At 47.6% G+C, this 14747-nt stretch overlaps 1 protein-coding gene across 39 annotated transcripts in view; it reads right to left on the minus strand.

The window, feature by feature from the left end:
• EIF4G1 (eukaryotic translation initiation factor 4 gamma 1) overlaps nucleotides 1-14747 on the minus strand; it is a 77437-nt gene that overhangs the window by 22070 nt on the left and 40620 nt on the right. For 38 of the 39 annotated variants that reach the window (XM_083503777.1, XM_083503793.1, XM_083503800.1 and 35 more), the window contains 4 exons: nucleotides 7052-7144; nucleotides 6037-6103; nucleotides 1483-2349; nucleotides 528-613 (listed from right to left, as the gene is read on the minus strand). In XM_083503777.1, coding sequence (XP_083359903.1) covers nucleotides 528-613; nucleotides 1483-2349; nucleotides 6037-6103; nucleotides 7052-7144 — 1113 coding nt within the window. Of the gene's footprint in view, nucleotides 1-527; nucleotides 614-1482; nucleotides 2350-6036; nucleotides 6104-7051; nucleotides 7145-8046; nucleotides 8551-14747 lie in introns of those variants that run through there. The other variant, XM_083503802.1, reaches the window with a different exon arrangement.

Genomic DNA, 14747 nt, shown 5'->3' on the forward strand with positions numbered 1-14747 from the left:
GATTTGGAGATTCCACTGGGTACTGACCAGCAGGGTCTCAAGCCCTCCTTAGCAGCCTTTTGAGCAAGAGGTTTTCAAGGTGCTGAAATCTTAAGGCTATGCCAATCTGCGCTATTCAGGATCACGTTGCAGAATCCACCCTTCACTCCTTATTACTTGGTACAGTGGGTCAGAGTGCTAAGCAGGTTTGAGCCCACCCGTGAGCAAGATTCCTGCATTGCAGGGGACTAACAATCCTCAGGGGTCCCTTCCAACACTAAAATTCTATGATTCCACAATGCCACCTGCCCCAAGCCATAGTTCACAATCCACATATTTAAGTATTATCTGTGCAAGACTGATGCTGCTGCTTGCCGAGTTAACAGTTCCCTAGGATTCCATGGGATTGCAGGGGGAAGAATCGTCAAACTATTTTAACCTGCGGCATATAGTCAGTGATGAGAAGAAGTGGTACCCAGCTAGGTGACCCTGGGTAATGGATCAGGCTATGTTTCTCAGCTCCTGACTAAACCGTGGGGGCTACCCACCTTGAATGCATCCAGCAGGTCTCCAACAGCTTCCTTCTTGTTTAGGTCCTTCATCTTCCGCTTCTTCTTTGGCACCGATACAGCCACTAGAGAGTTGCAAAGAGGGTTGGGGAGGATGAGCCACACTAGCCAGGGACTCACAGGAGAGCAGCCCCTGCCACAGAGCGACAGTCACCCCTGCTCCAAGGTGGCGGCGGGAGGAGGTTAACACAGAACAAGTTCCAATTAATCTTATGAAGCAAACGTGTGACAAAACACGTTTGCTGTTACCTGCCAGGTAAATGTCCTGGCTTCTTTGCCACTTGCAGACATACTATGCTGTTGGTAGGAAAGAATCCTAGAATAATACGGCTGGGACAAACCAAGGCATCATCAAAGGCAGAAGGCTCCAAAGAAGCAGAGGAGGAAATGCTTCAGGAGACTCCAGGTCCTTTAAATGTACTGAAACTACAACCCAGAAGCCTTTGCTGTTTTCCCACCAATGCAATGAACCTAACCAGAGAATGGCATTCTGGAACTGACTGCTGGTGCCTGTTGAAGGTTCCTGAAAGGAACGTAGGTCTTTTCCCAAAGGACACACAGTTCAACAGGGAACACAGAGGAAGCTCACACCTAGTTATCGGGAGCCTAGGGTTTTCTCTTACCATTTCACTGCCATCTAAATGCAGACAAAAATCCATAATCCACCAACCAGACATTTTTTTTTACTACCTAGGGCCACAAACTGACTGACTCAAAAGGAATTTCTGGAGAGAAAGAGCTACAGAGAGCTGGCTACTAAACATGGCCCTCTCTCTCTGGGAAAAACCAAAGCTGATTCCTAAAGGAAGAAAGCTGCACTGAAGAGCTACAAACAAGCAGTCAAGGCTTGCTGCACACCACTGACCTCCCCATCTCACAGATGGAGATTTGCTTGCATTTTCCCACTGGGCTCCCTCTGAAATGCCGCACTCACCTTGTGTGGCCACCTCTGCGGCCTCCAAGGGCGCAGCTGCTGGCTGGGCGCTCTGCTCTGCGGTCTCGGCCGGCTCCTCACATTCCTCCTCTTCTTCCTCCTCCTCCTCCTCCGGCTCCTCCTCCTCCTCCTCTTCGGCAGGAGGTGTGGCCAGTGGGGCCAGGGGCTCCTCGGCTTTCACCTCCTCGGGCTCGGAGATGGGGCTCATGTCCGACTCGGGCTGATCCTCGGGTTCTTCGGCTGCCAGCTTCCCTGGGGTATCCAGGGACATCGCTGCCAGCTCCTCCGGCTGAGCGATGGGGGACTCCACGGCAGAATCTGGCTGGCACGTGGCAGCCTTGGGCACGGGCTCTGGCGTCTCCTCCTCCAGCACCCCGTTAGACTCCACAGCCCCCTCAGATACCTCCTCCAGGGAAGGTGGTGGGGTCGGGGGAGCCCCTGGCGGAGCCGCAGGAAGCGGTTCCTCTGGCTGAGGGGTCTCCTGCTGGACAGTCACTGTCTCCGCCGGCACCGTCTCTTCGGCCACCGGCATTTCTGCAGGAACCGGCTGGGGGGGAGGCTCCAAAATTGGGCTAGCAGCAGCCTCCTCCTGTGACTCTGTGTCCAAGACGGGGGCTTCCTGGGGGAGCACGGGGCCCCCTGGCACTGTAGTGGTGGCGCTAACGGGTTCAAATATATCGGCGGGGACCTCAGGCGGCTCCTCTGTAGTGTCCACTGCAATGGGGCTCCCTGGGCGCACCAGCGGCACAACTGGCAGCACGGACTCGGCCTCTGCTATGAGGGGCGGAGGGGGAGACGGGGAAGCCGATTTGCTCGCCTCCAAGGAGACAGGTTTAGTTACTACTGGGCCAGCCTTGGGACGATCGTCTGCATGCAGAAACAAGAGGAAGAGAAGGCAGCATTTAGCGCTTAGGTGAGTGGGGAAAGGAATGTTTCTAACACCTGGGAGGGCAACAGAAACCACAAGACGGGCCTGTAAATAACCACGTGGCTGGTCACACATAAGGAGAAAAACTTCCCAGGGGGAACTTTTATCTGCTCACAGCAACTTTTCTGGACCTGTAAAGTTGCTCTTTAAACAAAGAGGCAAATAACCAATTCTGAAGAAAGGAAGATTTCTTTTTTGAAGCGTTCCACACACCATAGGACTGTGGTTGTACCAGGGCCTTGGCTCCAGCAAATCCCTATATACGAATCTATTCAGGCCAGGGGTCTCCAACTTGGCACCCATGAAGGCCTTCACTGGTCCATCCAGGCAGGGCTCCCGGATGCTAAGCCTTCATTTTTCAAAAAAGTACTTCTCTAGCCCTCCTAGAAAGTAAGAAAGCCAGGAAGTCAACTCTGTAAGTACCTTTCTAGGTGATCTGTGTGAAATGAGCCAACCTGGCTGTTTCCACCTGTCAATGTTTTTAGCCAATGAGTAAAATCACAGCTGTTATCATTAAGTGAGTTATATGGACACCAGGTGACAAGAATCCCATATGCCCTAAAGAGTGGTTGTTTTCCCCTCCGCTTTAGTGCACTTTTACTGATTTTCATTTATTTTCTAGTCCTAAAACCCCCTGTAGTTTCCCCCTACTTTCCCCCCTGAGCAACCAGGATGCATCTTTCCTGTGGTGGGTTCATCTGAGATCTTATGCTCTGCAAACACAACTACAAATACTATACAGAGGTACCTTGGGTTACAGACGCTTCAGGTTACAGACTCCGCTAACCTAGAAATAGTACCTTCGGTTAAGAACTTTGCTTCAGGATGAGAACAGAAATCGTGTGGTGGCAGCATGGCAGCAGTGGGAGGCCCCATTAGCTTAAGAACAGTTTCAGGTTAAGAATGGACCTCCAGAACAAATTAAGTTCTTAACCCGAGGTACCACTGTAGTCCAACAACAGCTGGGGACACAAGTGTGAGAATCACTGATCTATAAACTGCATTTGTTATGCAACCTGCCCTGGGACGTTTTACAGGTAATAAATGTGCATAATTAATAAAGGTCTTGTATGTGAAGCTGCAAAAACCCCCGGCTTGGTCACAATTTACAACTGTAAGGGAGCACACTGAAAATGGCAAAATAATTGGATTGCACAACAGCTGCATATTAAGGAAGGGATTTGGGGGCAAGGGGTGGAGTTCTACTGACGAGTTTGAAATATGGAAATCAAGAAAGAAACAAAAGCAAAATCAACCTCTGGCCTCCTAAAACAGCAAGATGTACCTGGTCCTAAGAATCAAAGCTCATACTCAAACCCATCTACTCTTCTGTTGAAAGATCCTGCCTCCTAGTGCCCAGAACAGAGGATACTTAGCATCTGAGGCCATTACCTGGCAAAACTGTGATCTATTTTTTGAGATCTTGATGGAAGGTGCTAAGTGAGGGATGGGAACTCTCCAACCCTATAGATGTTTTCGGACTACAATGCTCCTCAGCCCCGATCAGCATGGCCAGGGATGGCAGTGGCTGGGAGTCTAGCAACACGTGAAAGGCCACAACTTCTCCGGTGCTGATGTACGATAACCCTCTATCCCAGGTTTAGCCAATGTTTAACTGCTGGACTGCGAATCCCATCATTCCTGAACACTGACCCTGCCTGGCTGGGCGGGATGGGAGTTGTAGTCCAATGACATCTGCTGGCCACCACATTGGCTGCTGCTTCAGCCCCAACACACAAAGAACTGTATCATGAAATTCCAGCCTCAAAGATCAATCAATGGACAATGATTAATTGCTTGGCCTACTGATTAAGGACAATTAAAGCTTTCAGTGCTGCTAGAAGGTGGACAGTGAGCTTAAGTCCCTGAATATTATTGTTATTGTTGCTGTTGTTATTATTTTTAATTTGTAGCTCTAATAATGGGTATCTTCATCCGAAGGAACAGCCTGCACAATTCTAAACCAAAAGGGTTTTCTGCTAAGTAAGGCAAGACTCTGAATGAACTAATTCAGTGACAGGCTCGAAAGTGTATATGACTCTTAGGAACACAGTACAGTTGTACCTCAGAAGTCTAACAGAATCCGTTCCGGAAGTCCATTTGACTTCCGAAACAGTCGACTTCCGAAGCACGGCTTCTGATTGGCTGCAGGAAGCTCCTACGGCCAATCGGAGGCCCCGTCAGACATTCAGCCTCCAAAAGAACGTTCAGGAGCCAAAAAGTTTGACTCCCAAGGTGTCCGGGAGCCGAGGTATGGCTGTACAGTACTGGCTTCAATATTGAACTTGCTCAGTGACTGATTTACTCATTTTTGCAATGAACTCAGTACCTATGGAGATATCTACATCTGCTGTGAATCCACTTTTGACTTCTGTAATTGCTGAAAGGGGTGTGCAAAGGACAGGAAAGAAGTGATGCTTGCATTGCTGTTGGGACTCGAGCTGTCATCAGTCCTAGCCAGCACAGCCCACGTTCAGAGATTATTAGGAACTGCAGCCCAAGAACACCAGGAGGGCAACAGCAAAACACAGACTCTTGCACACAGAGTTAAAAGATTTAATTTGCTAATGGTGCAAATGGGACCACGCGAGAGCATTTGCTCGGTTTAAGGCAGGCCCCTCTGGCCGGCCAAACGAACGGATGATGCTTAGATTTTTCAAAACCTTGAATAATTCCATCACAGAAGCAGAACAAAATTGGCAGAGCCAGGAAGGTTCTCAAAGAACCAGCTGTCGGGCCAACTGCACAGTTATCGTTTCTGAGGCCGTCTGCCAGGATTCAAAGATGTACATTTTAAGCTCCGCTTTTCTCAGATGCCAGTCTGAAAACTGAATGCCATTTGGCATCAGTCCAGCATGGCATCAAAATTATATACCCAAAGAAAAAGCTGAATTTAGCCACCTGTAGGAAATGTGCTAAGGAAGCACTTTTCATGCATCAGGCTATGCTGCATAATAAATGTAGCTCAATGCGGCCGACAAATCTGCCCCGCTTCAAAATGTCATTACAGCCACCTCAGATGAGAATTCCTAATCCTATACAGGTCAGCTCAGACATAAACTCTGCTGGGTTTGATGGGGTTACTCTCAAAACAATTATGCAGGAAGGTTATTATTTTTTAAGACCAATACAGCTACTGTTCTGGAAAAGCAAGTGAAAATAATTGCGTTCTGACTTTAGTGTGCTATAGATAAGGCAAGGCATAAATGGCAGGTGACCAATTTTGCTCTCAGACAAACTTTACCTACCCTCCAAGCCATCCAAATCAGGAAAAGAGTAAAAAATGAACAAGCAAAACTAACAGATGAAATAGTTCCCCTTCACCTTATTATAAAGTCACACACAAACAGAGTAAAGCATATTTAAAAAGCGGAAAATCAGAAGGAAACAAAACAGGAAGGCATTCTAATGGAGCAAGGCAGCTTCAGGTGGTGCTGGGAGCCACGTTAAATGAGGCTGGACCTCAGGTTGTCTTATCTGGGCTGAAAGCAAACTGAAACCCCCGCATGACCACTCATTCTGTCCACCTCACATTAGTGGGACAGAGAGACACACACAGAAAGAGAAACCTCAGCATTCCCTTTGTCTGATTTAGCCAACCCCAAACCCTGAATTGGATTTCATACCTGGCCGGACAATAACTGCTACATGTGATGTCTCTCCGTTGGCTTGTGGTTCTGGACCACTTCCAGCCTGTAAGAGAGGGGAGGGGCGACAAAAAGTAGAACAATTTTATTATAGGATTACCTGCCCAAGTTTGCTTCAACTGACTATATTTTTGCTTAAGTTTCGGTTCCAGTGTAAAGCGTTAGCTGCAAAGCCTTTCCCACAAAACTGAGGGGTTGAATTATTAAAGTTTCCCTTTCCCCTTCCCAATTATATCTTTCTCAAATATCAGCTCAGAACTGATACATAGATTTCAACATTTCATCAAATAGATGAAAGACTGACATATATAAAGAGATGGAAATAAATAAATGGCTTGTGCCATTATCACTGTGCCATGACCTTGTTTTCTTCTAAGGAAAGGAGTCTTAAAAAACTGAGTTCAGATATGTCACGTTTTCTTCACGCAATGCAACCCAGTCAACGCAGAGAGAACCTCTAACGCAAGACCCAACACCTCTACAAATATAGCTTGTGGAATTCATTTCTGCAATTCCAGGAGACAAAATTATTCCCATCCCTCCTTCAGAAAAGAGTTCCAAGGCACTGTGGTTGCATTCATGAGAGAGACTAGTTATGTATGAGATTCAAAATTAGCTTTAGATCGTTTGGTAGACGATCGTTTGGTATGCTTGGAGTTCTCCTTACAATCAAACGGCATATAAACTTTGTTTGTCTGTGGAAATACTGGCATGAACCAGTATGTACTGGGAATGGCCGGTAGCTGCTTTCTGTGCTTGCAGCAATTCCCCCCGCCGCCAGCCACCACAATCACAGGAATCACGAAGGCTGTGTGCAAACGTGTTCACATCCTCTTCCTGCACAAACTTCACACTGAGGAGGGGGCCAGAACTGCTCACCTGCAGAGGAAATTGGCCGCATGAACTGGCCCCAGATTTGTTGCTTCTTACATGCCTTCCCAGGGTACAAGGGCAGATGAAGAGGAATAAAGCTAAAAAAGCAGATCAACATTACCTGTGGAGGAGTGGGGGTAGAGGAAGTTCTAGCGCCAGACATTATTTCCTCTGTGATATCCTTGCCGCCTTGATTTGGATCTCGTATTCGGATCTGCCAGACAGGAAGAAAAGAGGCACTTGCTGTTAGCACTGTAAGTATAAAGATTGTGTATGTTCTGCTGCTGGAGAGAGGGCATTCCACTGTCACTTTCCTTAGGCGCTAATGACTGCCGAACCATGCCTGGTTCCCCACCCTCAAGATAACCCCAGAAGGACATCTACAATTCATTTTGGAGTCGAGTGCATGGTCTGGCCCAGCACACCCAAGCAATGCACACAACTAGGTTAACAACGTAAAATAACTGTCCTGTGCTGGATCAAAAAAAACTTGTCTACCTCGTTCTATTTCCTGTTTCCAACAGGGCCAGCCAGCTCACATGCAGGACATGAAGGCAGCAGCCTCCTGCCTTGCAAGATCACAGAGCTCCACCGAATTCTGCTTCAAGACTGGCCAGCGGAAGCTCCTAAGTAGCTGATGACCATCTCCTGTTGTCAGTGTTCGAAACGCCCATTACTCTAGCAGCATTTTGCGACAGGGAATTTCATTAACGCAAGCAGTTTCTAAGCTCTAGGCCTAAGATTTCATATTAAAACTGCAGAGTGGAAAAGGAAAGGAGGACCTTTTTCTGCCTCCCCACTTCCAGCTACTCTCTGAAGACTGGTGATGAGACCCTCTTAAGAATATTAGGGGTGTGAATAATATTTTAGCTGCAGTTCATTCATTTTCAGCCTTGTATTCTTTTTATAAAATAGTGCGTCTAGACTTGTTGTGCCCATAACTTAGGTTTAAGGTGCCATTTAGCTCCTAGCTTTAATTTTTCAGTTTCTTTGACCCCAGCATCTGGTACTCGGAGATACGTTGCCGCTGAGCATCCATTAAGCTTTGTTAAATGACACTCGGATGTAAACCTCCACCTATTTGTCTAATCCCAGAGTTTGTAGCCAACTTCACACCTTATAGATCCCTGGCCCATCCAAAACCTCGCAGGTGCAGGGAATCTCAAAGGCAGAGAGCCAGAAAAGGGTCAGTCCAGCTTTCAGAGGTCTACGCGGAGGCCTAAAGTCACCCTGCAAAAACTCGTGCGTGGCAAGGACCTCAGACCACCCATGTCAGGGGGGCAACTTCGCTAAAGCCAGCTGCCATGCCGTTCAAAGACTGGCACATATCCCTTCCAACCTCCCGACCACAGGGCTGAGGCCAGGAGGAAGCCGGCTCCTCCTCCTGGCCCTGAGCGCCCAGGGTGGGTGGCTGCTGGAGGGAGCAAAGGGAAGACAGGTCCTTAGCAGCAGCTGATGAGGTCATAAGCAAGCTCTGTTTGGCAGCTCTGGACACAGCAGCTGAGCAAGGGCACGGCTTGGGCACTAGCCCCTCTTCCAGAGTGGCCTGAGCTTGCAGCCAAGGCAGAGGCAACCCAGAGCAGCAAAATGGAGCACTGGGGGAGAACAAGACATGGGCCCTTCCCTCTCTGCCCTCTCCCCAATGCGACAGCGCCCCCCCACCCTCCACACCCCTTTCCCAATAGGACAGTCCATGCATTCTGACGTGACCTGAGTCATGTCACAATGCTCTGAGAAAGGTGCACACTCATTGGCTAGCTCTGCCCTTAGATGCAGCAGCTACGTAATACTCTTGGGTTGCATCCATATACTTCCCTCTTGTGGCTATGAGTATATTCGCAGAAGCACCACAAGCCCATAGGCTCAGTCAGTGTTGAAGCTGTTAAAAATGTGCCATAGTTCACAGCTAGAGAAAATGCTTCAAATTGGGGGGGGGGGGGAATTCAGTCCTCCAGATGTTGTTTGACTCCAGCTCCCAACATCCCTGACTACTGGCCATGGTGATGGGGGCTAATGGGAGTTGAGATTCCAACACCTGGAGACCCAGAGCTTAACCACCTTTGCTCTACATGCACAAGCCTCACAAGTTCTGCCCTTTGCACCTCAGAAAGCAAGCCTGAGCAGCCACTACCAGATAAAGTAGACAAGAACTCATCCACCTGGGACGGTAGCCCCTCTAGGAGAAGGGAAACTGGTCTTAAACCTCTGCTGCCTTGCAGGGTATCTTCAGGAGAAGAAAAAGCTACGGAATAAACCCTACACAAATCTAGAGTGGAGTCCCTAAGGCAGTTGAGTGGTGCCTGGTATGCCTCCTTCCTGCAACCAAGCTGGTGCCAAACATATTGCTCTGCTTTCCTTTGGACCACATCAGCGAGGCCAAAGGGGGGGGGGTCTTGTCGCCTGGGCACCCCAGGACCTCCATACACACTGCCCACAGTCTGAACCCCAGTGAGGTCACTTTAGAGAGGCTAATGCAATGGCCTGACTTCACTCCCGAAGGCATACTCCATTCTCTCTCAAAACAGACAGATGACAATGACAACAATGGAAACAACAGAGTTTGGTTTACTAATGGTTCAGTGCAGTAGGAAGACGGTCACTTAGGCTTCATATGAACCAAAGGTCTGTTAAGGCTCAGGGAAGAGGGGTGGGAAATTAGTAGCTCCCATACAGAAAAATAAAAATAAAAATACCTTTTCTGTGAGGGAGCCAGAGTGCACCAACTGTTATTTCTAACTACATGTACAAAAGGATGCAACTTTAGGCCAAAATGGGGACATTGCTGCACACAGTTGTAGTACCGTCTCCCCCCCCCCGCCCCCTCAATTTACAAAACCTTCCCCTCCTGTGAGGTCTCCAACCAAAACGAAGCCTGCCTTGATGTACCTGCAGCAGCTGGCATTTATTCCTGTTAACCTTTACCCAGTGTTAGACATTAGCCAGGCGCATTTTGCAACTGGCACAGGTCCAGTCGCAACCACATGGAGATCTCTGGATGCCAGATTGGTGACTGTGACATCATCCATCTGGCTGGCCCCTCCAGCTTTCTTAAGCAGGCAAGCAGAAGGGCTTATTCATTGCCTTTATATCCCACATGGTTCTCCTCCTTCCTCAGTTAATCCCTACAACAACCCTGTGAGGTAGGTAAGAAGGCTGTGACTGGCCCTAAGTCAACTAGTGAGCTTCCTGAGTGGGGATTTGATTTCTCACAGGTCCTAGGAAGACATCACACTGGCTTCCTATAGTTTTTCTGCCATGGGGCAGTGATATCCAATTAAGTAGGTGAATAAATATGGGGAAAGCAAAATGTCTCTTAGAGAAGGATCTGAAATATTATCCCTAAAACTTCCAATTTGTTTTATTCTGGTTTTATTTGATGCTTTAGTGAGCTGAAACCACTTTGAGATTTATTCCCCTTTAAAATATAAAGCATTATATAAATGAAATGAATAATAAAAAATTCCATCGGGGGAAAATAGCTCCTAGACATTCCATAACCCAGGTTTACAATGCCATTCGGCAATTAGCTTATACATTCGAGTTTCTAGCGCTGCCTTCACCTTTCCTGCTTGTTTCTGCTCCACTCCTGGAAATTAAATTGCGGTCTTCTTAGGGCAGGGACCAGCTTGTTTAATTCACTGTGTAGAGTTCGGCGGCAGCATTGATGATGCCTTGCAAATGATAATGGCACCTTGCCACAAGAGTAATGCACAGTTCCCCACAAAGCAAGTGGTTACGTGCAGTGAATTATCTCCCTCTGGTAGAACGGAACATCCGGAAGTACAGGGGAGGGACTTTGGCCTACTAAGGACAGACTGTCCATTTGCCCTGGACAACACAGGGTCCCGTTTCCCCTGCAGTCTGTGCCATGGCGATATTTTCCCAACTTGCAACAACAGAGAGCTCCAGGAAGTTAACACATAAAACAGTAATTAAAAAAACACACACAATCAAGTTGGATTCTGAATGAGAGCACACTCTTGGCTGCAGCATCAATGTGCCAAATTCACACCAGGGCATGGCACTCCAGATGACTCAACATGAATGAGGCACTTCAGACACCCTTTCAATGCTCGCAGATGAGCTGACGAAAGATTAAATGGGCCGGTTTTTCTCCTGCTCCTTCAACAGATGGCTGCAACCCAGACTCTGTCCGTAAAGAGACCCGAACAGTAATGCACCCAGCATTTATAAGGGGTCAGCTGAGGTGAGGTGGGAGGCGACAAGAGATATTTCGGGGCAAAATATCTAAATTTCACATATGTATGCAGCATCTGAACTGGCAGCAACTGACCAACAAAGAGACACTTGGTTTGTGGTGGTTAGCTGACCCAGCATGTGGCAACTTGTGAAAAATGCATTGACAGGGATCATAAACAAAGGAAAGGAAAATAAATCTGCTAATATTATAATGCCGTTCTACCAACCTACAGCACAGCCACACTTTGAATACTGTGTACAGTTCTCATCACCTTGCTTCAAAAAGGTGAGCTGGGAAAGGGCAACCAAACATACGCCCCTACGAGGAAAGCTTACAACATTTGGGTTTTGGTTTGTGGTTTTTGTTGTTGTTGTTGTTTCTGTTTGTTTGTTTTTGGTTTAGAGAAAAGCTGAGTAAGGTAAGGGCATAAAATACTAGAACTTGGGGGCATCCAATGAATCTGAACATTGGAAGATTTGCGACAAGATGAAATAAAGTACTTATCCCTGCAACGCATAGTTAACCTTCGGAATTCACTGCTGCAGGAGGCAGCAATGGCCACAAAGTTGGACGGCTTGAATGCGAGCCGTGTTTCTACAACTTCCATAATTCCTAGTTAGCAGGACCAGTGCTTAGGGATTGTGGGAGCTGTAGTCCAACAACAGCTGGGGATCAAAGTTTGAGAAACATTGCAACAGAGTCACAGTGACCTATGTCAGGCACATGGATGCTACACCAAGCTCACACCAATCAAATCTGCTTACTCAAAAATAAAAAAATTGCTTGTTATTTGTTATTTTGCTTGTTATTTGTTAAGCGGCATTTGTATGCTGCCCCACAACTGTTGGGGTGGGAATGGCAGGATCTATCAGAGGAGAAGATCAGTAGAAAATTACGTTTCCAATTGCCAGCTGGCTATGCCAACCTCTGCCTCCATTTTGTTACTGGCTCTGCTCTTGCACCACCATTATCTGACTGGTAGGTCTCACAGACCCTCCTAGTGTCCCTATTTTCCAGGGACATTTCCAGATAAACAGAAGCCGTCCCAGTTTCTGATTTGATCCCAGAATGTCCTGCTTTTCCTTAGGATGTCCCGATTTTCATCAGAGAAATGTTGGAGGGTATGGTCTCAGTTACTTTATGACCCTCTCAACTGAGCAATGACCCTCCCAAACATCAGGAATGGTACAAATTGTGGTCCAGCTGCTTCTTGAAGGTCTCAGGCTCCCACATCCATGTTCTAGAGGAGATTTATACAAAACACTGCTTGTAAATGCTTCTCAGCAGCCAACTAAGATGGTCTTTGACTTCACTCCCAAAGGCATACTCCATTCTCTCTCATGTATACACTGGAAGGCAGGGATGACATGGGGAGAGAGGGACCCACCCTTTTGCCACCTTCACTGATGAATGCAAAACGGCTGCCAAAGCCCGTAAAAAGGGGCTTCATGCCTACATCATGCAGCCTCAGAAGTGAAGTTCGCATTCACATCCCCTTAAACACAACCATCATCAGCCGATGGAAAAAAAGCCGACTCGGTCAACACAAGGCACACAGGCCTACACGGGCGTAACTCATTGCACGCAAATGCTACTATTTTAAGTGTCTAGCATAACTCTCTGCTCTAACAACCCCTCCTTAGTGGCTATAAACAGCTCAGGTGCTTGTTGGACACCCTGCCTGACTAGGATTCACAAGACAGTTACAACGACTAGCAAAATACGGGGGTGGTGGGTGGAACACTTTCAGAAGATCCCCGCATTTTGCACAACACTTCCCCCAAAACTTTTACAGGAGGAAAAGCCCAGATGGGTCTATGGTCTGTGTGCCTCCGACAGGACATCTTTCTCTCCCCCCCAGGAATATGGAATGCATCTCTTGAAACAGGACGAGCCGCATGTAGTTACATGCACACGGTCTGTGCCTCTAGGTCTACCTGTTATGTTCTGTGCAATGTGTGATGGAGAAGGAAGGCAAGATGTCCTCCAAGAATAAGCAAGCTCCAATCCCATCCATATGCTGCTATAATAATTTTTATTAATATTTATAACCCGCCCATCTGGCTGGGTTGCCCCAGTCATTCTGGGAGGCTTCCAACACATATAAAAACATAATAAAATATCAAGTATTAATGCTAGTGCTGCCTTCGCCTACCTGGTGCCCTCTAGATGTTTTGAGACTACAATTCCCATCAGCCTCAGCATTACACATCCATGCTGTTTGGAGCTGATGGGAATTGTAGTACAAAACATCTAGAGGGCACCAGGTGGGTGTACTAGTGACACGGATGTGGCCCCTGCATGGCTGACAGCCCCCGTCAGCAATGCATCTTTTTATTTATAGCTGCTGCAATTTTCACCCTGCTATTATGGCTCCAGAGAGGCAGCTTGAAATAAACCAAACTTCAAAAACACGATGAAAGTGCATCATCATATAGTCACCAAACTACCTAAAGCAATAGCATTAGATGGGCAGGACTACGGTAAGCTCAAAAGTTTTCGATTAAAAGAAAAAAGGGAAATGGTCATGCCACGTCCCAACACACCTGCCAGAAGAAAATCCCCTTTGACATCCTCCTAAACAGAGAAAGTAAGGATTTACCTGCGAGGTTGGTCTAGGGACTGAGTTCTGTGCTGAGGGCGTCACTACAGAGAAGGCCCCGCCCCTTGTCGCCAATCTCCTTGGCTTGGCATAAAGAAGATATCCAGAAGCACAGGGAGAAGGGGCGAGACGCTTGCAAAAGCTACTATTAAGCCAGGATCTTCCTTTGGAGAAAGGAAATCAATGCATTTGCTCTTCTCACCCGATTCTTCTCCAGAGACATTAACTGGCACAGGGTGGAAATAGACCACGTAGAAGCATACCACACAAGTAATGGAGGATAGCCAGCCCAGGGTGCGTGCAGCCACACCTAGCTGTAGCCTCAGCCTGTGCACAGCTCCAGCCTGCTCTCCCCTGCCATTTCTCAACCTTGTGCCGAGCTGCATTCCGGACTCCTGATCCCTGCTGAACTCTGACCCAGATTGCCACATGCCCCTCGGCCGGAAATTACACAAGAGCATGCGGAGGTGGGCCCTGCTCCCCTGCCCTGCGAAATCCACACACACAAAATCCATTGAGGAAAGGTGAGCAGCTACACTTTTCCATCGGGCTTTCACAGAGATTCTGAAGGTCTTTTGCACCCAACTGGGAGTGTAGCTGTGTATTTCCTATGGCGCTGTGAGTTTTGCAAGTAATTCAGCAGCAGGGGACAGGCGAAGCGAGCTCTCCGCACAAAGGCAACTTCAGATAACTGCACAAAAACCCAGCAATGGGTGTGTGTGGACGGTTAGATAGACTTCTAAAATATAATAGATTTCAAAATGCCAGTCATGACTCCACCTAGGGAGGGAGACAGTTACCAAGAGAAAGTCAACCAGGAATTAAATTTGTTCCCTGGCTGAGACAGGAAACCTCTTGCCAGTGCCAGGGCTAAACCTAGAGAATAGAGGAAACCATAAAATGGCTCCAAGTAGATGTCCTTACCACTTAAACAGCCAAGGCCAACTACCGCATCCTTCTAGAAGAAGGATTTTCTTGGCAGAGGGAATGGCTTCCTGATAGGCTCATATCAAA

The sequence above is a fragment of the Podarcis liolepis genome (genome assembly GCF_965112155.1).
Source record: "Podarcis liolepis genome assembly, chromosome: 5".
In the NCBI taxonomy this organism is placed as follows: domain Eukaryota; kingdom Metazoa; phylum Chordata; class Lepidosauria; order Squamata; family Lacertidae; genus Podarcis; species Podarcis liolepis.